The 26,010-nt window shown below is 48.9% G+C and overlaps 1 protein-coding gene across 1 annotated transcript; it reads left to right on the top strand.

The window, feature by feature from the left end:
* The first annotated feature begins 52 nt into the window (after positions 1 to 52).
* Cmtm7 (CKLF like MARVEL transmembrane domain containing 7) lies at positions 53 to 25,271 on the top strand. The gene is made up of 5 exons (XM_034484555.2): positions 53 to 439; positions 18,478 to 18,651; positions 19,813 to 19,911; positions 23,167 to 23,248; positions 24,765 to 25,271. Exons 1-5 carry the CDS (start codon positions 302 to 304, stop codon positions 24,776 to 24,778), a joined length of 507 nt encoding a protein of 168 aa, XP_034340446.1. The 5' UTR covers positions 53 to 301; the 3' UTR covers positions 24,779 to 25,271.
* The last annotated feature ends 739 nt before the right edge of the window (positions 25,272 to 26,010 follow it).

Genomic DNA, 26,010 nt, shown 5'->3' with positions numbered 1-26,010 from the left:
CACCCACACACCCAAAAAAAAAAAAATCCCTGGAGGCTCGTCACCAGCTGTGACCTGGGCGGCGCGCTCCTGGGAGAGGCCAGGGCCCCAGGCGTCCGGTTTCCTGCCCACGCCAGTCCAACTTCCGCGTGTCTGGAGGGCAGGGGCTTGCGGGGCATCTGCTCCCGAGTCCTCTCCGGGAACCGCCGCAGTTGGGAAGAAGGATCCGTGGGTCCCGCCCCTGAGGCTCCGCCCCGTCCCGTCCCAGCTTTACCGGCCAGAGGTCCCGGGGCCTCCTAGGCGGCCGGGACTGGGTCGCGCGATGTCGCATGGATCGGGGCTCATCCGGACCACGTGCAGCAGCAGCAGCGGCTCGCCCGGGCCAGGCCAGCCCTCGGAGGGACTGCTGGACCCGGTGTACCCGCTCACCCAGGGCGCCCTGCTCAAAGTGGCACAGATGGTAAGAGAAGTGGAGTGGCCTGGGGACGGGTACACGGGGCTGCACCTGGCCTGAACCCTGGGAGCACCGCGCACCCCTTTGATGCCCTCAATGTCCCATAGAAAGTTCCCGGAACAGCCAGCAGGATCCCTGGCCCCCCTCGCCTCTCCAGCTGCCGCCCTACGGGGCCCAGCTCGCTTCCCCACCGAAACCCCGGGTGCGAGTTCCTCCTCGTCTTCCTTCCTCTTCTCCAGGCCACGCGTCTCGCACCCCGGCAGGGGAGGGAGAGTCTCCCGTTATCCCCTGCCATCCCCAGGCCGCGTGAGGGGCTGGTTGTTAGTGCACAAAAGCTTCTGGCCCGACCAGAAGTTACGAGGCCTGATCCTGTTCGCTCTTTACCCACCCATCTCTTTTCCCTCTTGTTTTTGTTTTTCAACTTCTTTTTCTTTGAAAACGTCTCGTCCACAATACCTTTTCTGTTTGTCTGGTGTGTTTTGAAACTGGGCTGGACAGTTTGAGTTCCCTACTCCTCACGGGTGGAGAGGGGAGTGGTGGTTTTGTGGAAAGCTGCCGGGACAGAAGCGTGGGGACCCCGGTGCAAGGTCACGGACCCGGAAGCTGGGACCTGCCAGCTAAGCTGGAGCAGCCCCCAGGGGCTGGTACAGGGCCAGAGCTTTGTGCCTTCTATAACCGTTATTTTGGATGCCTAGAGTGTAGAAAGGTGGCTGGCATTCCCTGCCTTTCGAAAGGGGGAAGAAGTTCCCGCCTCTCTTGAGAAGGGTGCCTAAATGGACCAAGATGAGACACAGGCAGTTTTAATAAGGAACTAAAAAGGCGTGGTGCTGAGCAGTCTTGGGTTTGAGTGGATGGTGTTTGGGACCCAGGCTAAGGGCTTTGATCAGCCAGATAAAAGCCGGAGAGACCACGTCTTTGATCTTTAAAGGATGGTTGGAGTCAGAGAGACTGTAAGCCCTGGCGGAGTCAGGTCTGCCGCAGAGATTTGGATCAGAAGCCTCTACCTTGATCCTTAAGTGAAATGCCTTTGCTGGCCTGTGGTTTGGGTGCACGGAATTAATGGAGTTGAGAAGCATTAATGCTGGTCCGTGAGTTTGAGGAATGGGGATAGTGTGTGTTTTGGATGACAGTGTTAGAGCTTGTCCAAAATCAGTGAGCATAGCTTTTAACAGTGACTTCATGTGCCTGCTGCCTCTCTGCATGCTCCTCTTAAAGCCCCGTCTGGGAGTCTCCTACCTTCCCTGCAGCTAGATGGCCAAGTCCCAGGAGTGAGGCTGCCTGCTTGGTCCTGGCTGGCTCCTGCTCTGTCCCGCAGTTCTGACTGGGGTCTTCACTGCTAGAATCCTCAGCTTATCCGGATCAGGACGCTGTGGGCGTCCCTCCGGGCCACTATCCCAATTTGCTCATGGCTCAGTGACATACAGACTTCTGGTTCTGGGTTTCCTGTGAAGTGTTTTTAGCATGTTCTGACCAAGAGATTTTTCAACATGTTAATTTAAGAACTAGAAAGGCTGCCTTTAATCCCAGCACTTGGGAGACAGAGGCAGGTGGATTTCTGAGTTCGAGGCCAGCCTGGTCTACAGAGTGAGTTCCAGGACAGCCAGGGCTACACAGAGAAACCCTGTCTTGAAAAACAAACAAACAAACAAACAAACAAACAAAAAACGGCCAAGGCCACTCCATTGGTAGAGTGCTGGGTCAGAATTCGTGGAGCCCTGTGCTCGGTTGCCAGCACCCCCAGAAGACTGGGTATGGTGGTGGGTTCTGCCTTTAATCTCAGAACTCAGAGGGTAGAGGCAAGAGACTCAGGTTCAAAGTCATTCTCCTCATTCTCCTCTACTTAACTCCAGGCCAGCCTGAGCTACATGGGACCTGGAGAGAGAGAGAGAGAGAGAGAGAGAGAGAGAGAGAGAGAGAGAGAGAGAGAGAGAGAGAGAGAGAGAGAGAGAGAGAGAGAGAGAGAGGCAGGCACTGAACACTATCTGGGCTTGTTAGTCTGGTGTGAGTCCTGGTGCTTGGTGTGTCTTCTCTGCAGGCGTGACTTCTGCAGCTCTGCTCCATCCCCCATCTTCCTCAGCAGGCAGTGACTTGATCTCTGTTCTTGACTTTGAGGCATCTCTTTGCTTATTTGTTTGATTTTATCCAGGCAGGGTTTCTCTATCTGTCTGTTCTGAAACACCTCTGTAGACCAGCCTGGCCTTGAACTCAGAGGTCCACCTGCCTCAGCTTTCCTGAATGCTGGGATTAAAGGCCTGTGCTGTCTCTCCTGGCTCTTTTTTTTTTTTTTTAAGTGTGTATTGCTCTCATTAGTGCACAGGGAACTGCATACTCTACCCCGTGACTATGTCACTTCACTGCCTGTTTTTAAGGAATGGAGAGAGTCCTGTCTTTGACTAGTAAGGAAACTGCCTTAAGACAACGTGAGCACCTAACACCACACAGCCGGTGGCAGCAGCCCAAGTCTGGTTTTCACAGGTATCTGCACCTTGCATCCCCAGAACACATAATTCTGGGGATGTGTGAACAGAACAGAGTCTGAATTTGCTAACAATCCAGAGAAATCAAAACCGTGGTGAGGCGAGGTCACACACATGACGTTGATGATAATCAACAAGACAGATGACAAGTGGCTTGAGGGCAGAAGGAGTAAAGAGGCTGGAACTCTGGGACGATAAAGTTGGGAGCCTGAAACCATGCAGCCACTGTAGGGACAGTGTGCAGTAGCTTAGGAGCTGTGCCACACACACACACACACACACATACCATATATACACATACCACACATACACATACCACATATATATACACCACACAGACACATACCACACATAACACACACCACACACACATACACACATATACACACACATACCACACACATACTACATACAACACACATATACACACCACACACATACATACCTCACACACACCACACATAACACACACACATACCACACGTAACACACCCACACACATACATATACCATACATACACACCACACATACACACACCACATACCACACATACACCACATGCACACACTCGCACACATACACACACACCACACATAACACAATACACACACATAACACACCACACACACATACACACATCACACATGCACACACACCACACATACACAGAAACACACAAACACACGACCAGTACTCGTGCTAACCTAGGAGAAGCGAAAATGTATGTACACATACATATTCATTTTCATTTTTCACAATAGCCAGAAACTAGAAACCACAGACAACCCACCAAACGGTGCATGAATTAATACAGAAACAAAAAGTGCTACATTTGATGAGTTATACAGAAAAAAAATGGGGAAGGACACTGAGTTACGGCAGTGTATGTGAGCTTTGGAGACATTGTGCCAGGTGGGAGGGGGAAAACCACTCACCAAAAGATTATGTTCTATGACTCTGGTCAGATGAAGTATTAAAAATAAGCATATTCATAGACATAGACGAAAATCAGTGGCTGCTGGGGCACTGGCGGAAGGAAGTTGGAAGCAACTGTTGATGGGTGCGAGGTTCAGGGTGGTGACTGAAACGGTTAAAAGTTGTGGTTGATGGTTAGACAACCGTTGAGACGTACTAAAAGCCGCTGGAGTTCACACTTGAGATGGGAGTTAAGACTCAGCCATTAAAAGAAAAAAAAAACAAAACAAAAACCTTACAGAGGCAGTTTTGGGAGTCAAAGAACACTTTGGACAGTCTCCAGGTATGAGAAGCAGGGCTGTATTTCAGGGACACTCACAGCCTGCCCAGCTTCACAGACTGTAAGCTGATGGGCCAGTCTTCTGGTATCACCTGGGTGTCCTTCATGGGACCAGAGCTGGAAAGGGGACAGTTGGGTGTATGGATCAGAGGACAGCTTTGTGGTCCTCTGAACTAGGAGTGGTGTGCAGACCTGTAATCCTAGGTACCCAGGAAGTGGAGGCAGGAGGATCAGAAGTTCAAGATCATACATGGCCACAGAGTCCAAGACCAGTCTGGACTAAAACAGGCTCTGCCTAAAGGGAAGGAGGCCTGGGGTTTACAGACCTTGAACGTTAGTGCTTCTAGTCTGTGGATCTTAAAATTCCAAGACCAGCCTGGTCTATATAGCAAGCTCCTGGCCAGCCAAGGCTACATAGTGAGACTGTCTCAAAAAGCAAAATAAATAAATATAGGGTAGAATCCTCAAATCTTTTGTCATAATAGTAGTTAAAAGTCTTCTCAGACCTCATCTAAGTGTGACCTCGTTTTCCACCTCCAGAAATACAGAGACTAAAAGGCAGCAAAGAAATGCATTGCTGAGGTTCTTCACACACACACCCCAACTCACTCCTGACCCAAGGACAGGAAGCTACTTTCTGCTGAAGGCTAAAGCAAATTTTAAAAATTGATAACAAGGCTGGAGAGATGGTTTGGTGGTTAAGAGCACTGGCTGCTCTTCCTGAGGTCTCGGGTTGGATTCCCAGCACCCACATCTGGCAGCTCACATCTGTCTGTTGTGTGTGTTTTATTCTTCGTAATAAGAGTGATTTGTTCGTTGTACACACCATCCAAAGCACAAGGAAGAAAGTACTCTCGCATTCTCTCTCCTTTAACATTAGTAATAAGAGGAGCTTCTTAGGATTTTGTAGAAGATACATACAGTGTATAGTTTTGGTGTTTTATATAACAAAACTAGGTGCTGGCTCCTTTCTGGCTTACCGAATGTAACTTGTTGTGTGGCTTTTAAATCTTCGTGGAGTGTTTGTCTGTGTATGTCTGTTCCTGGGTGTTTATGTGTGCAGGAGCGCGCGTGCGTTCGTGTGTGTGTGTGTGTGTGTGTGTGTGTGTGTGTGTGTGTGTTCCCATCCCTGTATATGGAGACCAGAAGTCAGATTCCAGTGTCATTAGAAGCTGTCCTTAGCTGTCCAACCTTGGTTTCTGATCCAGGATCCCACACTGGGCTCTATAGCGTGCCGATTAAATTAGAGGACTGGCCCACCTCCCTGGTGGCGTTGGGATTACACGTGCTTGTCACTATGCCTGTATTTTTACTTGAGCCATGGGAGTTTAAATCAAGTCCTTGATGGAGTGCGAGGCAAGTCCTCTAACAACTCCACCACCTCTTGGCCCCTGCCCCCTTCAAGGCAGCCTCAAACTCACTACACAGCTGAGGGTGAACTTGAACTCATGATCCTCCTGCCTACACCTCCAGAGTGATGAGATGACAGGATGCCCTGCAGGCCCAGCTGCAGTTTTGTTTTTTTTTTTGTTTGTTTTTTTTTTTTTCTACTGTGGTTTGCAGCCAGGCATGTAAGCATTGTGATTCATGTTACAGCCTCTCCCCCGCCTCACCTTCAAGTTCACTGGCTTCCAGGCCTGTTTGGAGTGCCCTTCCTCGTAGAGAAGTCGTAGAGAAGCCGTGTTGAACACATGTGCCAATGGCTCATTGGATACATGTTGCCTGCCTTCTGCAGAGAGAGAAACCAAGAACTTTGTGCCCTTCAGAACTGGGTAGCATTGAACAATTTTCTAGACTGGCTTCAAACTCAACAGAGATCTGCCTGGCCCTGTCTCCTGAGTACTGGGATTAAAGGCAACACCACCATGCCTAGACTTTACTGAACTTTTAAATTTTCTTTCATTTATTTTGTGTGAGTGTGTGTATCCTCATGAGCTCGTGTGTGTGTGTGTGTGTGTGTGTGTGTGTGTGTGTGTGTGTGTGCGCACACACACACATCTAAACCTGGTCTGAACTTTTAGCCTGGAGACTTTCAGTGTCTACATATTAATGGCTACCCATTTTTAGCCAAAAATTTCAAGGTACAAAGTAGAATAGTAATCATAATTTTAATCGTGGATTTGGTGCCTGGCATTCTGGAAAAGAAGCAGCAACTGGCTAGTCAGTCATGCTTTGAAATGTTCCTATATTCAATTAATGTCAATGATGAATGGAAAGTTCTAGAAGGCAGAGCTCCACAAGTAGGAGACTTTATGTCCCCTAGAAGAACCAGCTGATGCTGTGCTGAGAATCACTGGCCAGAGGTGAGCTAACACTACCTGCAAACCAAGAAGAGGGGGCACCAGGCTACAGAGCTGCATAGCAGAAAGGGTGTGGGGTCCCCTATGGTGCCAATGGTTGGACCCCTAGGGTGCCAATATGCTCAAAGGTTTTGTTTTTTGTTTTGTTTTGTTTTTAAGCCATCTAGTGGGTCCCAGAGACCTCCAAGGCCCTCCTGGCTATGCTGGGAGTGGCACCTGAGGAACTATGTAGTTCTTCAGATTCAGTTAGAGAAGGCCTCTCTCTGTCTCTCCCTGCCCTGATTTCCTGCCTGGCCCAGTGGCAATGCATCTGTTTCTTCCCTGCCATCTGCCTACCGCCTGTGCTGCTGGCCAACCTCCGCCCTGGCTTCCCCCTCTGACCTGCCAGCCTCTGCTTTGCCCTGTCACCAGACTGGCTCCTCACTGGCTACACTCCCTGCATCTCTCTCTTACAGGCCAGGGAAGGCATTCTGGCTTCTTGAGAGCCTGGACCCAGCTGGGAGCCTGAGGGACTTCCAGAAGTGACAGAACATGCCTGCTCACCCCACACCACTCCTTGTGGGGTATCTGTAGCTGCAGAGGTCCGGCCTCTATCAGACAGCAGGTCCCCTGGCTCATGCTGGCAGTCAGCAAGGCTGAGTCCTGCGGGTAAGCACTTTCTGGTGCTCTGAAAGGACAGCCACGAGAAGGGAGAAGCCCTTTCTTCCCACGGGGATGGATGGGAAGACAGGAAGCAGGAATGCTGAGAACCTGTAACAGGATCTCTGGGCTTTCATTCCCACCTCCCTGGAGCTGCAACTCCCCATCCTGCTTATGAAGAAGCAAAAACAAACAAACAAAGCTTTCCCTGCTTCACTGTAGAAACATGGCCGCTAAACTAAGGATGAGCTGAAGGGCCACTGAGCTGGGTGCTGGCTGCTTTCTCCTGTTTCCTTCCTAATGCTCCGTGCCTTAGGAGGTTGTGTCCCATGCCCTGGTTTATGGATGAGTAGTCGTGAGGCAGAGGAGCTACATCATCCATCCACGGCCTGGAAGCCATGACTGAGACACTTGGATTTGAGCCAAGTCGGAGTCCAGAACCTAAGTTTTTTTTTTTTTTTGTTTTTGTTTTTGTTTGTGAGACAGGGTTTCATGTATCTCAGCCTCAGGCTTGCTATGTACCTAAATATAAGCTTGACCATTTGACCATCCTTTCCTCCACCTCCAGAGTGCAAGATCACAAGCATAAGAGAGTGGTGGGTGCTGTTTGTCTCGCAGGCAGGCGCTTTACCAACCGAGGCCCTGGCTGTGTGAGTCTTTTTAGATTTGTTTTATTTTTACGTATGTGTATGTGTGAGTGCCTGTGTGAGTTTATGTGCACCGCCACAGGACCTAAGATCCCCTGGAACTGGAGTTACATGCTACAGGCTGTCGTGGGCTGTCCTATGGATGCTTGGATCCAAACACAAGTCCTCTGGAAGAGCAGTGAGTGTTCTTAACCACTGAGCCATCTCTCCATCTCCCTGGCTGGTTAGGTTTCCTTTTCCCCTTTCTTTTGGGTAAACAAAAACTGAGATAACTATGACGTTGCCCACATTAAAAACAAAAACAAAGCCTATGAATTCTGCCTCTGCACGTGAACCTGGCCAGGGCCAACCAAGGCACTTTTTCTCGTCAAGCCTGCAGCTCTTGTGTGTGGTGACCAGGCCTGCCCATCGGGATAGACACATCCTTGGGGTCCCCAGGGAGACACAGTCTTCTGTAAGTGCATCTTGAGTGAGGGTGAACTTCCTGGCACTGGCGGATGGCCTAGGATAGGGGGATGGGGCATCATTTGTAAGTCCATCCTGTCTCGGAGGTGAAGGGCTGCACCAGAGAACTGCACAATTGAGTCTCTCTCTCTCTCTCTCTCTCTCTCTCTCTCTCTCTCTCTCTCTCTCGCACACACACACACCCCATCATCTAAATGTTTTAAGTTAATAGTTTGTGTCAAGCCATGTTCATAGCTAACCTGGGGCACATGCATCCCACTGGCCACAGGTTGGACAGGTCTGGTGAAATCTGATTCTCTGTGCATATACACACCTGCTGCATGTCTCTGTGATCTTGGCTTGTCTGCTGTCTTCCCTAGTGTCCCTCTGGACCCAAAGCTCCAGGTACAGATGCCCTCATGACTTCCCATGTTACATTTGTTACATTTTGCTGTCCTCTGAAAGAGCTGCACTGGGTTTTTTGGGGTGTGTGTGTCCCAACTCCAATTTAAAATAAGAGCAGGAGGGTTGTGGATCAATATTTACTGAGTGAAAAATAAAATCGATGAGGAAGAAAATTATTTCAACAGCCTTTCCTGTTTCAACAATGTTATAGTAATAGCAATAACTGAATCTCTCTTTCTCTCTCTCTCTCTCTCTCTCTCTCTCTCTCTCTCTCTCTGTGTGTGTGTGTGTGTGTACTGGCAAGGTGCATATGTATGCATATGTATATAAGAAACCTCAGATGTCCTTAGTCACTGTTGTTTGTTCGTTTATATTGGAGACAGGGTTTCTCTGTGTAGCCCTGGCTGTCCTAGAACTCACTCTGTACACCAGGCTGGCCTCGAACTTAGAGATCTGCCTGCCTCTGCCTCTGCCTCCCGAGTGCATGTGCTGCCACTGCCCAGCCACTGTTCACCTTTTACAACAGCTTCTCTGTCTGAACCTGGGGCTCACCTGCCAAGTGAGCCCCAGGAATCTGCCCCACCTCCCCAGCACTGGGGTGACAAGTATGGGTGGCCAGTACTGGCTTCTTCTTTTCTTTTTTTTTTTCCAAAAGCTTTTTATTTTTATTTTAAAAAAATTTTTTTAAAATATTATTTATTTATTATTATTTATACAAGTGTACTGTAGCTGTCTTCAGACACACACCAGAAGAGGGCATCAGCTCCATTACAGATGGTTGTGAGCCACCATGTGGTTACTGGGAATTGAATTCAGGACCTCAGGAAGAACATTCAGTGCTATTAACCACAGAGCCATCTCTCCAGCCCCATTTTATTTTATTTTTTTATTTTTATTTTTTTTATTATTTTATGTATTCACCATTGCTGTCTTCAGACACACCAGAAGAGGGCATCAGGTCACATTACAGATGGTTGTGAGCCACCATGTGGTTGCTGGGAATTGAACTCAGGACTCTAGAAGAGCAGTCGGTGCTCTTAACCATCTCTTGAGCCATCTCTCCAGCCCCAGTACTGGCTTCTTTATATGCGTGCTGAGGATCAAACTCTGGTCCTCAGGCCTATGCAACAAGCGCATACTGAGCCAACTGAGCCCCTCCCCATCCCCTTCGCTATGTCATTTTTAACTCCTTGTGACAACCTGAGGACATAACCATTGACCAATGTGTCCTGGAGTACAGTGTGTGATTGCCAGAGTGGGGGACTGTCCCCGTACCTCCCGCTGTTTCAGTTGGGAAATTAGCTGGGCCAGACACACATGTCTGTAGTGCAGTGCTGGTTTTGCTTTTGAGGAAAGGTCTTACTGTGTTGCCACAGCTGGCCTGGGACTCAAAATCCCATCCTTCTTCCTCCCCACCTTGTGCCGACATCCCCAGGGGTGACACTGGTTTTCCAAGGCTTCTTGGTCAGGGTTTCCTGTTCACTGGGTGACACTTTGGGTAGAGAAAAGAAATCTGGGGCAAGACACATGTGGTAGTCTTAATGAGAATAACCTCTGTAAGTTCATATATTTGAAGGTTCAGTGCCCCCCAGTTGATAGAGCTGTTGGGGTAGGATTAGGGGTGTGGCCTTGTTGGAGGAGGCGTGTCACTAGGGGTGGCCTTTAAGGTTTCAGAAGCCCACAACATTCCACTTGGCTCGATCTGTGCCTTGTGGTTGTCTCCCCATGTAGGGTCTCAACTACTGCCCCAGCGCCATGCCTGCCTGTCTGCTGTCATGCTTCCAGCCATGATGGTCATAGACTCACCCTCCAAAACTGCAAGCACACCCTCAGTTAAACGCTTTCTTTTATAAGTTGTTTTTATCTTGGTGTCCCCCTCACAGCAATAAAAAAGTAACTGGGCTGAAGGATTGGCTCAGTGATAAAGAGCTCCTGTTGTTCTTGCAAAGGAGCCAAGTTCAATTCCCAGCACCCACACGGAGGCTCGCCGCCTCCTCAGGCACCAGGTATGCGTGTGGTGCACAGACATGCATGCAGAGAAAGCATTCACATGAATACAATAAATTTTAAAAATTAGAGAAGTAATTAAGACAGCACACGTGCCCTGATGGCCGCCCTCAGTGGTGACAGCTGTTCTGAGACACGCAGTGGCTTCTCTCACTTCAGCAGGCGAGCTTAGCTGTAATTTTCCACTCTAAACTTCTAGTTTGGATGGGGGTGGGATAATTTAGCTGAGTTTGGTGGGAAGGAATAGCTAGACTGGGGCCTGGTGTTTGCTGTTCATTTGTAGGACCTCAGCTGCTCTGAGGCATCTTTGAAAATGAGCCCTCAGATCTGATTTCTTAAAGGGGGAAAAGAGAGATTTTTTTCCCTCAGTGATGTAGCCCCTGGTAAGTTGCCCGTGATTCGGGAAGTAGCCCTAATTAAACTCAGTGTAAGGGAAAAAGAAGAAGAGGAAGTGTGTGTGTGTGTGTGTGTGTGTGTGTGTGTGTGTGTGTGTGTGAGCATAACTGGGAGCCCTGGCGCCACAAGAGCTGAAGGAGGAAAAGAATCTTGGGCTGGAGTCCACAGAGAACAAGGTTCCGCCATCTTTGTTTCTGCTTAGGGATCAGATTTCCTATTGCTGGCTTCCAGAACTACAAGAGACTAGACATCTGCTTGGGGATCTTTTGTTATAGAAGCTATGAGAGACTCCTCCAGCTCCTCAAATACTTGCAGTGCGGCCAGATTATGAACAGTGTCAACCCTTTGCACTAATATGCTCTCCTTCGGGGCGGACTTCCCTCGTTTCCAGGAATAAGCCTGCCAAGCGGCTCTGGCCAGCCTCTCAGCCCCTCTGAATGGCAGTTATTTCTCAGCCATCTAAGAGTACCTTATGGCTTTTGCTGTACCTTGAGATGGCTGCTGAGAACCCAAGAAGAAAGAAAACGCCAGAGAGCAGTTCCCGGAGGTCCTGAGCTCAGTCCCCAGCACCCACATGGTGACTCACAACCATCTGGAATGGGATCTGATGCCCTCTTCTGGTGTGTCCGAAGACAGCTACTGTGTACTCACATACATAAAATAAGTAAATTTTTTAAAAATGAGCTATAGGCCTGGGAGCTGACTCAGTGGATAAGAGCACTTGACTGGAGACAAGTTCTGATCCTCAGAACCCATGTGAAATCCAGACCCAGGTGCACACATCTGTTATCCTAGCCTGCGTCTACAAGAGAAGGGAGGCAGAGCTAGCCAGGGTAACTATTTTCTCTTCAAACCAGTTGAGAGCGAGTTACAGATAGTCCTGTCACTAACAGGAAGTCAGAAACACTGTGATGTTACCTGAGAGTCTTATCTTATCCAGGCTTCACCACAACCCACTAACGTCTTTCTGCTCTGGGGCCCCAGGGTTATGTAGCTCTCACATGTGATCTCATTATTGGATGAGAGTAGTCAGGTTTCTTTCTTCTTCAATCTAGAAGCTTCTTGGATTAGAGGTGTGTACCGTCACACTTGGTTTATAAGGCAATGAAGACGGAACCTGGACCTGGGGCTTTGTGCCGACTGACCTACATTCTCTGCCCAGTCTTTCTCACTTACTTCTCTTTTATTGTAGCATCTCTTACAGAAGAGGTCAATAGAAATGTCTCCCATCTCTCTCCACCTGATTAGTTTAAGACAGGCTCTCAACTATGTAGCCTTGGCTAGCCTCAAACTCTCTGTGTAGACCAGGATAGCCTTAAACTCACAGAGATCTGTCTGCCTCTGCCCACCCCCCACCCCCACCCCCAGTGTTGGGGTTAAAGGCGTGCAACCATTACCGGCAGCCCATCGTATTATTTTCTGGGGTCAGGTCTTTTGAGTGTGCTTGGATCTCACTAATTCTGCTAGACTGACTGGCTGGGCTCCCACCTCGTCCGCACTGGGATCACGGGTGTGCATGGATGCTGTGGACTGATCTCAGGTCTTTGTGGAAGTCAGGCACTTCTCTGACTGAGCCGGCTCCTCAGCCTCTCACTGTACTTCTGTCCAACCAAACATCAGTTAACTGTGGTCCAGGGGAGTCCTCTCCTCTCCTCTCCTCTCCTCTCCTCTCCTCTCCTCTCCTCTCCTCTCCTCTCCTCTCCTCTCCTCTCCTCTCCTCTCTTCTCCTCTCTTCAGTGAACACTCATGTGTCTCTCCTTCAGCCCAATCGACAATGTCTTAGTTACCATTGTCTTTGCAGTCAGCCTTCAAACTGGATGATATTCGTCTGTAAAACTGTTTTGATTATCCCTTCTTTGCCTTCCTATGTAAATTTTAGACTCAGTTTGACAATATCTACCCCCACCACCCCATCCCACCCTCCCAAAATTCTGTATTGCTGGGTCTTGACTCAAGCTCTGTTGAACTGGCTTATCCGTTCTGGGGAAAATCACTTACCGACAATGCCGCGTTTTCAGTAAACAGTTGCTGCTGTTAGAAGTGGTCCTTGCTTTTAGTGTGTAAATTCATATTTTTTTTTGTTGCTCACGTATAAGAAGGAATACGGTAGCTCTTGTGAGTTAAACTCTGCCACCTGCACCATCGAGGAACTAACTCATGGATTCATTCCAGAACCTTCCTTTTGAGTTCTGCTGGATTCTCTGTCGACATGAGCGTGTTGTTTATAATAAAACGGTGTGGTTTCCTTTTCAGTCTTTCATCCCTCTTTCCTGTTTCTTACCTTACTACGGCTTCAAGCTGCACATCGGTTATGGGCAGTGAGAGAGGACATCTTTCCCTCAGCACCTTCACGCCCCCAGTTCCTCACCACCAAGCTCACAGGTAGCTGTGGATTGTACCACAGTTACCAACTTAGGGTAGTCCCTTAGATCCTAGCTTACGGAGAGGGTTTTTTTGCTTTGTTTCTTATCATGGCTGGATATTGAAATTTTGCTGCGTCTGTTTTTTCTGCGTCAGTTGACCGGAACTTCAGCCTCCTGCCCCTTGTGTCTGTTTCTCTGGTGTGTCAGTTCAAATCATTTGGAACTATTAAACCAGCCGTTCATTCCCAAGATGCCCTGCATTCCCATTTCTTCTGTGGTAAGGGTCTGATGTGCTCACATGCTATTGAGGGCCAGCATCTTCCGTAGCTTACAGCCATCCCTTCTGAGATATTTGCATATGAACAGTCCATTCCGAGAATTATCCTTTTCCCCTAATGTGCTTTGATTTAAAAAAAAAAAAAAGTTTTTAACCTGTGTTCTCAGTGCTGCCTTGTATGGGCAGAGGGGGTGGGGTGGGGGGTTAGAAGGAAGCCATTTTTCCTGGTAGCAAGGTTCATGACAACCGAAACTGGCCCTTTTATGGGGCTCTCTGGCAACTGTCACCCTGAGGACTGCTGGCTTGTGTCTGGTTCACCTGAGATGTGCAGTTTTAGGTGGATGAGTGCAAGCGGTATTGAGGTATTGACCACCCCACTTCCTCCCAGGGCTTCCCCTGCCAGGGGCAAGGCCGCCTGTGGAGACTGAAAAGCCTTCTTTGGTTTTTTTTTTTTCCCCCAGAGGCTTTGAGAACAACCAAGCAGCCTTAGAGTGACCCTGCAGGCTGGTGAAGGGAGGCATGGGTGGCTAGCCAGGGTCAGCCTTCCCAGGTTATTTTTAATAAAGTAGAAGCCAAGGGGGGTAGGGACCTCACTGAAGAGAGACCTTTGTTTCCACAGGACTCACCAGCGAGAAGCCAGACAAGGGGCAAGGAGGGCCACCTTCCACTGTGCCTGGGCACAGTGCTGTAACAATCCTCAGATCCCAAACTCTCTTGCTTTCCTGTAAGGGGACCTAACTGGCTTCCTGCTTCTGATCAGGCCTTCACAAGCTAGAGGCAGAGAGGAAGCAGCCTGCAGATGTACAAGGCTGCCTGCAGGGTTGAGGTGGGGAGGCCTGAGTTGATTTCATTGGTGTGTTTGGTCTGTGGGAGAATCTGGACTCAATTTGAAACTGTTGTAAAAATTCTGAGGAATCTGAGGGGGTGGGGGTGGGGAGGTGCTGTTGTGGCCAGTCACATGGAATCGCATTTGTGTACCCAACGGGCTTCCTACATCACCTTGCAGGAGTCCCTGAAAACACCTGAAGGCCTTGGGTGGGGGTGGGGGGGGGTTGCTGCTCTTGCCACATCTGTATCTCTCCAACACACACACACTGGCTGTTATAGGAATGATTCTCTCTATGTGGGACCTGGCAATCAAACTCCAGCCTCTAAAACCTCTTGCCAGGCCCCCACCCACTTCAGCTTCCAGTGTTCTTACCTGTCTTCAGGCAGCCTCAGAGCCCTGCTCCCTTCCTGCTCCTCCTCTGGTCCCCACGGTGGGTGATCACACTTGTGACAGTAGTGACTTTCCATCTGTTACCAGGGCCACGGGCCTGTCATGGTTCTCGTGTACTTGCTTGGTCATTTTTCATCCCGGACAATTTCCTCTCCTCAGCTAGCACAGACTTGGCTCCAGGCTGCTTGGGTTTTTTAATCAAGGCATCCCTGCAGCCTCACTGTGGGACTCAGCCAGCACACACTTCTGGCACTTGCCCAAGGCTGGATGCCAGGCAGCTTATGGCGACTGACTAGCCTCTCAGATGCTCTAAGGATTTATCTGCCAAAGCACCAGCCACTGCGCTGTGTGCAGCTTGTCCAAGCTTCCTGAGAAAGCTCCCTGACAAAATGAAAGCCAGCGTGGCCCTTTTGGTGTTTGGTTTTTGAAATGCTGTTTTTGTTGTTGTTGTTGCTGTTATTTTGTTTTGTTTTTTTGAGACCGGGTTTCTCTGTGTAGCCCTGGCTGTCCTGGAACTCACTCTGTAGACCAGGCTGGCCTCGAACTCAGAAATCCACCTGCCTCTGCCTCCCAAGTGCTGGGATTAAAGGCCTGCGCCACCACCGCCCGGCTTGGTTTTTGAAATGTTATCATTATCGTGCGTGTGTGTGTGTGTGTGTGTGTGTGTGTGTGTGTGTGTGTGTGTGTGTGTAATATATATAAAGTATGATGTGTGTGCATGGGCAGATCACAGCTCACGTTTGGGAGGTCAGAAGACAAGCATGTGCAGTCAGTTCTCTTTTTTTTCACATCTTCCACAGGTTCTGGAGGAGACGTCCATCATCAGGCCTGCACACAAGTGCATCTCATTGGCTGATTGTTTTTGAGATGGAGTCTCAGGCTGGTTTCTAACTCAGTAACCATGACATCTCTCCTCCACCTCCCCAGGGCTGGAACTAAGCTTGTACCACCATGCCTGGTCTTATGAGGTGTTGAGGATTGAACCTAGGGTCTTGTGAACACTAGCAAGCACTTGCCAACCAAGCTACTCCCCAGCTCCTGCATGGTTTTTGATTGTTTCGTTGGTTGGTTTGGTTTGGTTTGGCTCACTCTGTAGCATTGACTGACCTTGAACTTGAAGCAATCCTTCTGCCTCTGCCTATGCTGAGATTAAGGGCATAGGCCACCATGCTTAGCTTCAATGTAATCTTATGTCAAGGATGACAAAGATTGGAACTGGGGATGTCATGAATAGTCAATGAATAATTCTCCAATAAATGTGTTCTTGTTGCTATCCTAAAAGCAAGGGTAGGCTGGCCTTGAAGCTAAGCTAGTTCCGAAAACCAACGTATCAATTAGCTCTGGTGTGTAACGAATAGTTATAAATCCTGATGACGCCCAGTAAGTACTTACTGCTGGCTGGACAGGGCTCTCAAGAGACAGCTCTGCATGTCATGAGCCTGAGCTGCTGAGCCAGGGATGGCTGATGTCCCCTGAGCTGGGCAGCCTTTAGTAGGGTAATTGGAATGGCTTTGCACTATCCCAGAGATCTCATCCTAGATCCCACAGGATGGTAGTGTGGGGCAGCTGGGGATGGAACTCAGCCTACAGAGTGTTTAGCTAGCATGCAACAAGTCCTGGGTTCCGTCCCTAGCACTGCATAAAACAGGCATGGTGGTGCACGCCTGTAATTGCAGCGCTCTGTGAAGTGAAGGCAGGAGGATCAGAAGTTCAAGATCACCCTTGGCTACTTAGTGAGTTCCAGGACAGCCTGGGCTACACGAGACCTTTGTCTCAAGGGAAAAGCAGCAAAGTGAAGTGAACTGCAATTAGAGCAAACTCATGAAGACCAGCCTTCCTCCGTGGTTCTTTACTTATCCATTATGTATGTATGTGGTGTGCACATGCGATACATGCGTGTGCATGCATGTGGAGGCCAGAGGTCAGCCTCAGGGGAATTGGTTCTCTCCTTCTACCATGTAGGGACTGAACTCAGGTCGTCAGGCTTGGCAGCAGTCACCTTTATCCACTGAACCATCTCACTAGCCCAAGGAGAGGTCGCATTTAATGTTATGAAGTGCAAGGTGTTGAGTATTTGGTACCAGACCCCACTTCTCCTATGGACGCATCCACGAGAGTCTAGAGGATGCTGGAGGCTGACATGTCTTCCTGCTGCTCCTGAATGTCACCAGTGGCTGTCATTTGCCTGCAGCAGAGCTTAGCTGTACAGGCCTGGCCTCCAGACAGTAGGTAGCTCAGGACTCTCACCCACCCAGGGCTGTGACTTAGAGGAGGGGATTTCCCAAGCTGTTCTCGGATGGTCCCCTACACAGAGATGCCATGTCACCCTCAGGACAAAGGTTTTCTGTGGCATCAGCTGCAGTTCAGCTAAGCCCGTCCCAGTGGCGTCTCTGGCCAGGAGACATTTTAAGGCAGGTGCAGGTGTCTTCTGACATGTACCCATCACTGTCCTTTGAAAGAGTTCAGCTTTTTTGAAGAGTTAAAACACAAAACCGAGAACAACTCATGCATTACTTTCAAAACATGCCAAGTATGGTGTGTGTGTGTGTGTGTGTGTGTGTGTGTGTGCGCGCGCGTAATTATTGCTTTTATTTTATTTTATTTTATTTTATTTTATTTTATTTTTGAGAGACAGGATGTCACTGGCTTGGAATTTGCTATGTAGATCCAGCTGGCCTTGAACTTGTAGAGATCTGTCTGCCTCCTGAGTTAAAAGATTAAAGTCATGCACCACCATAGACCAGGACCTGTTTTTAAAGTGCCTCTTCCAGGGCTGGAGAGAGTGCTCGGCAGTTACGAGCACTGACTACCCTATCAGACAACCTAAGTCATGGGTGGCTCATGTCAGCCTCATGTCAGGTGTCTCACAATCACCAGGAACTCCAGCTCCAAGGGATCCGATGCCCTTGGGTCCTCAGATAACCTGCACACACATACATCCACACATAATAAACCCCTTAAAAGTGCCTATTCCTGGGCTAGGGAGTTAGTTGGTCCACACTGAGAAAGTTAGATTCTCTTGGAGTACGCTTTTCCTGAAGAAGGGCTCACGCAGCAGAGCAAGGGCTGAGGAGATGGCTCCTTCAGTCAAGTGCTTACCAGGCAAGCAGAGGGGCCTGAGTTTGGATCCCTGGAACCTGTGTAAAAAAGCTGGCCAAAAGTAAACCCTGGGACTTACTGCCAGCCAGTCTCCATGAATGAATTGGGAGTTTTAAGTTCAGTGAGAGATCCTGTCTTGGAGGACATGAAATGTCAACCTCTGGCCTTCACACATGAGTACACACACACACACACACACACGTAATGCATACACACACGCACATACATACACACAAATGCACATGTGCATGAACACTGATTTAAATATCTTACTGCCTACAAGATGGACTAGTTGGACTAATTAGTAACTCTGCGTGCCTCAGTTTCCCTATATGAAACAAAGGATGACTTTTGTCTAACCAGGCAGAGTTAGTTCTTCAGTGCTTCAGCTGGATCATGTATGCCACACGACAGTCAATGACAACTCAGTGTCCACTCACTGGTCAGGACAATGGATGAGTCGCTGTCTTTGCACTCTGAAGCCGTCATGTACCATCATCCCGTATCTGCCCCAGGTCACCCTGCTGATTGCCTTCATCTGTGTGCGAAGCTCTCTCACGATCGACTATGGCGCCCACAGCTTCTTCGAAGTCGTCACCATGTGCGACCTGATAATGATCCTCATGTTTTATCTGGTCCACCTCTTCCGGGTCTACCGCGTGCTCACCTGCATCAGCTGGCCCCTGTCGGTAAGAGCGAGGCCTGGCCCCACTGTCGGAATGCAGGAACTGGGTGGGACACGGCCACTTGTTTCTTCCTGTCTGCCCATCCCACGTCTCCAGCCGTCTTGGCTGCTTCGCCCCTGACTCTCCAGTGCTTGATAGACATCTCTGCCTGCCTCCTGAGGGATTCTCAAACTCCCTTCCCAGTGCCAGAGACACGGGGCTCCTCTCAGCATTTATCTGCTGTGTGTGCGGCGTAGGAGGGCAAAGCTTACAGGGAGGAGCAGGTGAGGTTGGTGATGATTTCCGTCCCTGGGTACACTGTTGGGAGAGTTGGATGGTGACACCTGGTGACTGACACGCACTGGCAGAGACTGTTTCAAAGACAGTGTCTTACTATGTAAACCAGGCTGGCCTTGAACTCAGTTCGTGTGTGTGTGTGCTACCACACCTAGCAAATATACTTAATTTTGGGCTTTGATTTCTATCTGAGCATAAAGGGCCTCCGTCAGTTCTAACAGAGATCTACCAGATTGTATCATCTGCAAATACCGACGGCTCTCTTCTTCCTGGCTAATCTACATGCCTTCCATCTGATTGCCTTGCCTTATACGGAATTAGCCAAACAGAGTGGTCAGACACTGAATAGAAAGTGGCAAGAGCAGGTGTCACAGCCTTTTTTTCCTGTGAGCACTGAAGGGAAGCATTGTATCTTTCATGTTGAATATGAGGCTGGGTATACATTTTTATAGATATCCCTCATCAGATTGAGAGACTAATCTGTTGAGTGCTTTTATTTTATTTTCTAAGGGTGTTAGACTTGGTGGTTTCTCGCTTTTTAGCTTTTCAGGGTATTCTGTAGTTGTTTGTTCTGTTCTGTTTCAGTTTATACTGGATTAAACATAGGACCAGAGGAAAAACTCTACAAACCAATCTCAGGAACCAGGCAGTTCTCAGTGAGGAGCTCTGCTCATCCGAGAAGCCTTTCTCTGTTTCCTTCCATTTGTTTGCCCAGCATCCTGTTTCTCCTGTGTGGCTCCTCCTGGCCCAGCCTTCTACGCTGCTTGCCTGTGGGACATACACAGCTCCTCTGGCCCAAGAGTTCCCAGGGAGGGCTGCCTCCGTCTGTCACAGCAGAGTGAGCGCTTGCTCCATCCAAGCCTTCTCTTTTCTCACCCCGGCCTCCAGGAACTTCTGCACTATGTAATCGGCACGCTGCTTCTCCTCATCGCCTCCATAGTGATAGCCTCCAAGAGTTACAACCTGAGTGGTCTGATAGCCGGAGCGGTAAGATGTTTTTAGCGACCAATTCAGATTTCAGATGGTCCTGTCTTCCTGAGGGGAGCCAGGGAAGGGGTTGATTTGGGAGTCTCTCAGAACTCGTGCCTACCTCAATCCTGCCAGCTTCTCTCTCTAAAGAACCTGACATTTGGACTCACATTAGAGAGTCCAGGAAAGCAGACTCAAGCGCTGTTGATCACCTCAAACAGCTATAGTAGTCTGGACCTGTGCTTAAGTCGGGGTGAAAGGGTCCCAGTCCCCTTGCCTACTCTGAGTCTCTACTCATGGCTGACTTTTCACTGCAGACAAGTATTTGGGAGTCTCTTTTGCTTCTAGAGGGAAGGTGCCCTGATCAATTAGTGATATCTGCCATGAATCATTTGTCTCTTTTTTTTTTCTTGGGGGGGGGGGGTCCTACTGGGTAGCCCAGGCTGGCCTAGAATGTACTATGTAGCCCAGGCTGGCCTTACACTTACAGAGGTCCTCATGTATCCACCTCCCTTCTGCCTCCTTCTGAGTGTTTGGGTTATAGGAATGCACCACCCTGCTCAGATTCAAAAAAAAAAAAAAAAAAAAAAAATAATTTTATGTAGCTTAGGCTGACCTCAAATTCTTTATGTAGCTGAGGATAACCTTGAACTTCTGCACTTCTGCTCCTCCAGCCTCAATGTCCCCAGTTCTGGGATTACAGGTGTGTTCCATCCATGCCCAGTTTTACGAAGTGCTGAGAACTGATTCCGTGGTTGGCATGTACTCTACCCACCAGCCGAGCTTCATCCCAGACTCCATCTTTAGTTTTAACAGCATTCAGACCTAGAAAGGGGCACCCTTATCCCTTTCAGAGGTAAAAATGATCCCAGTGATCCCACCAACAACCATGTACAGCTAGCAAGGGTATGGGTGTCCATGCCTACATTCCAAGTAGGTGTATACATGTACGTGTATGGACACAGAGTTGAAACATTTTTAAAAGGTCCATAGATTCTTGTGATTTATGATTTATGCCCCTGGAGTTTCCCTCAGACAGACTCTCTGCTCTGGTTATGATTTTGGTAACTATATCTGAGTGGCCGTTAGTCCAGTACTGATTTGCTACAGACACGCAGGCAAGATTTTTTTGTGTGTGTTTGTATTAAGGCCCAGTCTCTTGTGGTTCAGGCTAGCCTCCAACTTAGTAAGTAGCCAAGGATGACCTTTAACTTGAGATTCTTCTGACTGCAGTTCCCCAGGTACTAGGATCTCAGGCACACAGCACCTCATGAGGTTTATGTGGTACTGGGGATAGAACCCAGGGCATGGGGGTGCATGCTAGGCAAGTGTTCTACTCACTGACCTAAGACTTTCAAATTAGTTTCAAGGACTGTGTGAGTTTCACTTACAAATCTCACCAGAAATCTCCAGACTCTCATTGGGTTTCCTGGAATTTCCCTCAGACTGTCTGCTCTGAAGGTCTACAGTGTGGGGACCCAGCATCACTGCAGAGGGATGACCAAGCCTGTAAACAATGCTGGCCCAATGCACCACCCACAGAGCCCCTTATGCTCCATGTGACCTCTGAGGACACAGGTGACTGACACCTGCAGGTTGTCACCTGCCTGCCAACGGTGCATGCTGGGAGAAGAGTCCAGGAATACACACACACACACACACACACACACACACACACACACATATCTGCCCCCACCCTCCCACCACATAATGTGTTTCAGGGCACACATGAAGAGATTTCCACTGGGTTTCATAATCAGGTCGCACATAAACTGTGTCAGCAGCCCAAGATCCTGAGCTCCAGCAGCTAAAATGCATCACACCACAGGGAAGCCAGAAAAACAACAGAAAATGAGGTCCCTGTTCATGACAGGACCCATGTGACAATTAGCAAACAAACAAGGCACTGTGGTCCAGACTAGCATTCTGCACGGATGTAATGATGAGCTGTTCGGTTGTGCAGCGCAGACAGTTGGGGACTGGGCTAATTGGGCAGAACAGACAATGGGAGGCTAGGTCTGGTTCTAATCGGCTAATGGTGTAGCTCAGACAATCTGTACAAAGACAACCAAAGAAAAGGCTTTGGGATGTGGGTTGCTGGGGACAGCCGAGAACCTATAAACCAGTAGCTGGCCCTGAAAAGAATACCAAACTTCACTGGAAATCTACACTTAGTCTGTCTGCTCCTGAGTCACACCTATCCAGTGTTAACACTAGTGGTATCATGGTGACCCGAGGCCTTTGTGAGGGCACCTGGGCCACCATCTACCAGAGCATGAGTCCTGGAGTCCACTGCCCAGGGTCAGGCCCTGTACATGGCCCTGTTGTGCTCTGGGGTCTTAAGCAAAGGAGATAGCTTCCTGTCCCTGTCCTGGTTTAGCTGTGAAATGGGAAGGGTGAGGCAGGGTACATCCTTGCCTTGGGGAGTTGTAAGTTCACGGAGTCAGCTGCCCGAAGGCTTAGAAATCTGGCAGGTATGTAGTTACTCAACCACTTCTGTCACAAGGAGGGTACATGACCACTAGTCTCATGACTCCCAAGACACCGGAGGCATGATTATTCTCCCTCAACCATCTTTGAGAAGCCTGTCACTAGATGGACCCTGGTTAGGGTAGGAACATGGCTTCAACTTAGTTTTTACTATGTTACCATTTAAATACACACACACATAAAGCTGAATGAGGCCTCAGTTCTTGGCTCTTACATGGCTAGAAAGCTGACAGAGACAAGAAGACCAATAAGACCTAGCAATGCTAGCCTTATAATCAATCTTCTGAAGTTTCCAATTTTTATTTTTATTTTTTTATTTTTTTATTTTTTATTTTTTGGTTTTTTGAGACAGGGTTTCTCTGTATAGCCTTGGCTGTCCTGGAACTCACTCGGTAGACCAGGCTGGCCTCGAACTCAGAAATCCACCTGCCTCTGCCTCCCAAGTGCTGGGATTAAAGGCGTGCGCCACCACTCCCCGGCCAACTTTCACAATTTTATTGGTCCTGGATCATCAAGACCCAGTCGGTGGCTTGGCTCCAGTTAGGCTGTAAATATAAACTCAAGCCTAGGCCTTAGAGTCACCTGTAGTGATAAGGACAATGCCAGAGATCCAGACACCTGGCTGCTGGGCCTGACCATTGCACCGGAGGCTGGATTTCTCTCAACATCCCCTTCGAAACTAGGGGACTAGGTGGCCTGGTCACATGGCTCCTTCCTGGAACAGAGAAGAAAATCAAAGACATGGCCCTGTGGCTGTGAGCTTCCTTTCCTCTCCCGCTGCAGATCTTTGGGTTCCTGGCCAGCTTCCTCTGCCTGGCGGGCTTGTGGCTGTCCTACAAGATCACCTGCATAACCCAGTCATCAGGTAAGCTTGAATCATCAGAATGCAGGACCCATGAGGTGGAGGGCTTGTCCTTGGCTCAGCAGCAGGTGCCGGAGTGGCATGAGAGACCAGGGTACAGAAGGAGGAAGGGTGGGACCTAAGGACCCTGCCCTCCTACCCATCTCAAAATACCCAGGGAAATACCCTGGGACACTCTGTATGACCGAGCGTGACTTCCAGTGTTTGCTCCTTCTCCTTCTACCTCCCACGTGCTGGGACTAGACAAGCATTTCTTGAAATAAGCTTTCTACGACAGTAATAAAAATCAGAACTCTTACAAAATGTAGGCCAAGTTTTCGATGTTTTGCTTTTTATTCTTAAGCAAAGTCTCATGAAGCCCAGGGTACATTTGAAGCTACAGACTTCTTGCGGCAGGCGCCTGAGGATGACCTGTGTGGCAGCAAGTCCAGCACTCAGAAACTGTACCTGGAGACCTCTTCCCAGTGCTTCCTCTCTGGGGGAAAACACACACACACACACTCACACGCACACGCACACACACATGAAAACGTGCTTATATAAACTGGGGGATAGGGGTAGGGGCTGGAGAGACGGCTCAGCAGTTAAGAGCAACTGGTTGCTCTTCCAGAGGTCCTGAGTTCAATTTCCAGCAACCACATGGTGGCTCACAACCATCTATAAAGGGATCTGATGCCCTCTCCTGGTGTGTCTGAAGAGAGTGACAGTGTACTAACATACATTAAATAAATAAATCTTTTTTTAAAAATTAAGAAAGAAAAGAAAACCAGGGAAGGGTATGGTGACGCACACCTTTAATCCTAGCACATGGGAAGCAGAGGCTGGTGGATCTCTGTGAGTTTGAGGCTAGCCTAGTCTACATGGCTTGTCCCAGGGCTACAAAGTGAAACCCTGCCTCAAAGCACAGGACCACACCTGCCTCTTTCTCTCCCCTCTACTTCATCATGTGTCAGACATTAGAATTCTCTCTTTATCTTATTTTTCAGGGATGGGATCCTACCCAGTTTTAGGGTTTTGGTTTTGCTTAATGTTTTGTTACTAAATACTGCTATAATGAATGCCCTCACAAGTTGATCCTGATACACATCCTTGATTTTTATCTTTAAGTTCTCTTGGGGGATGGGTGTGGATTGGCCAGTGTCTACCTGCATAGCTCAGACTGGCTTTGAACTTGTGGCAGGTTTTGTTTTGGTTTTGTTTTTGGTTTTTTTTTTTTTTTTGCCTCGGCTTCTCAAACTTTAGGTCTACAAGTGCGCACCACCATAGTAAGCATGCTGTGTTCTTTAAAACCTGCAAAAGCATGGGGTTTATGGCACATGCTTACGATCTTAGCTGTGGGAGGCTGAAGCGGGCAGACCCTCAGTTCAAGGCATTCAGAGTATGTACTTTACAATCCTGTCAAGCAAAACCACACAGGCACACACAGACAATCCCCACCACACACACAATTTGGAGCCCATGGCTTCTGAGTGAGTTCTATTCCCAGCGAGGTAACCTAACTCTCCATTTCTCTCTCAAGATGCATCTGCCTGATGAGGCCGTAGCCTCTGGTCCCCTCCAAAGGACCTGCAGGATGTAGGCTTGCCCCAGGACCCGGAGAATGGCTATGGACTGTTCAGGTGACAAGGCCTGTGCCTTCCCTGCTCTGCCAGGACACTGGGTTCCTGGGCATCAAGCCGCCTTCCACAGTTTGCTGCAGAGAACATTGCTCTTTTCTGGGCTTTTAGCACCACTCAGGTACCACGGACTATGCTGCGCACAGTGGAGAGACTTCTGGATCTGCCTGCATAGACACGCCTTTCTTTACACCCTCAGGACAGAGCCCACCTAGAGTCCCCACAGAGGCAGCAGACCCTAGTTTATCTGGCCTACCAGTCTGGTCTTGAAGAGTCTCTGTTCTAAGCGAGGAGCCAGAAGAAACACTATGTGGCCATCCTGTCTCTTCTGCCCCCCATCTCTGCCTTTGTCACTGTGTGTGTATGTGTGTGAGAGAGGTACATGGTTTTTAATAAAATGTCAATTGCAACAGGCTTTCTTATTGAGTGAGCTGTCTGTAACACTAGGCCTTGCTATGACAGTTTGAGTATGGACTGGTGGCTCAATGCCCATCTCCCTTTCTCCCTCCTAGGCTGGCTTCAAACTATACTATGTAGCTGAGGATGACCTTGAACTCCTCAGCCTCTTGCTTCTACTTCCCAAGTACAGGTGTGTGCTAGGACGCCCAGTTTTGTGTGGTGCTGGGGATGGAACCCAGGGCTTCATACATATTAGGCAACTACTCTCCCAACCTAAGCCAAAATCTCCAGTCACACACACCTTCCCATTTTACTAGAATCTTATGTAGTCTGGGTTGGCCTTGAACTTGCTTTGTAGGCAAAAGTGACCTCTGACCTCCTGATCCTCCAACCTCCACCTTTCAAGTTCTGAGATTCTAGCTGTGTGTCACCACATCCAGCTTTACTTTTTATATCCTGGATCTTCAATTCCCTTCCAGTTAGGAAGTGGGATCTGGGGTAATTTTCAGGAGTACACTGGGACTCTGTGAGCACCAGACAGGATACTTAGAATCTGGTGAAGCCAGACGTGGTGGTACACACCTTTGATCCCGGCACTCAGAGGCAGAGGCAAGCAGATCTGTGAGGTCAGGGCCAGTCTGGTCTACAGAATGAGTTCTAGGGCAGCCAGGGCTACATAGAGAAACCCTGAGACTTGGGGGGTGGGGAAGTTAGTACTCTTAAAGCAATGGGAGGCATTCATTGCACGTG

The sequence above is a fragment of the Arvicanthis niloticus genome, chromosome 21, assembly GCF_011762505.2.
Source record: "Arvicanthis niloticus isolate mArvNil1 chromosome 21, mArvNil1.pat.X, whole genome shotgun sequence".
Lineage (NCBI taxonomy): Eukaryota > Metazoa > Chordata > Mammalia > Rodentia > Muridae > Arvicanthis > Arvicanthis niloticus.
The sequence above is the reverse complement of the archived record's forward strand: the minus strand, read 5'-3'. Positions and strand labels throughout refer to the sequence as shown.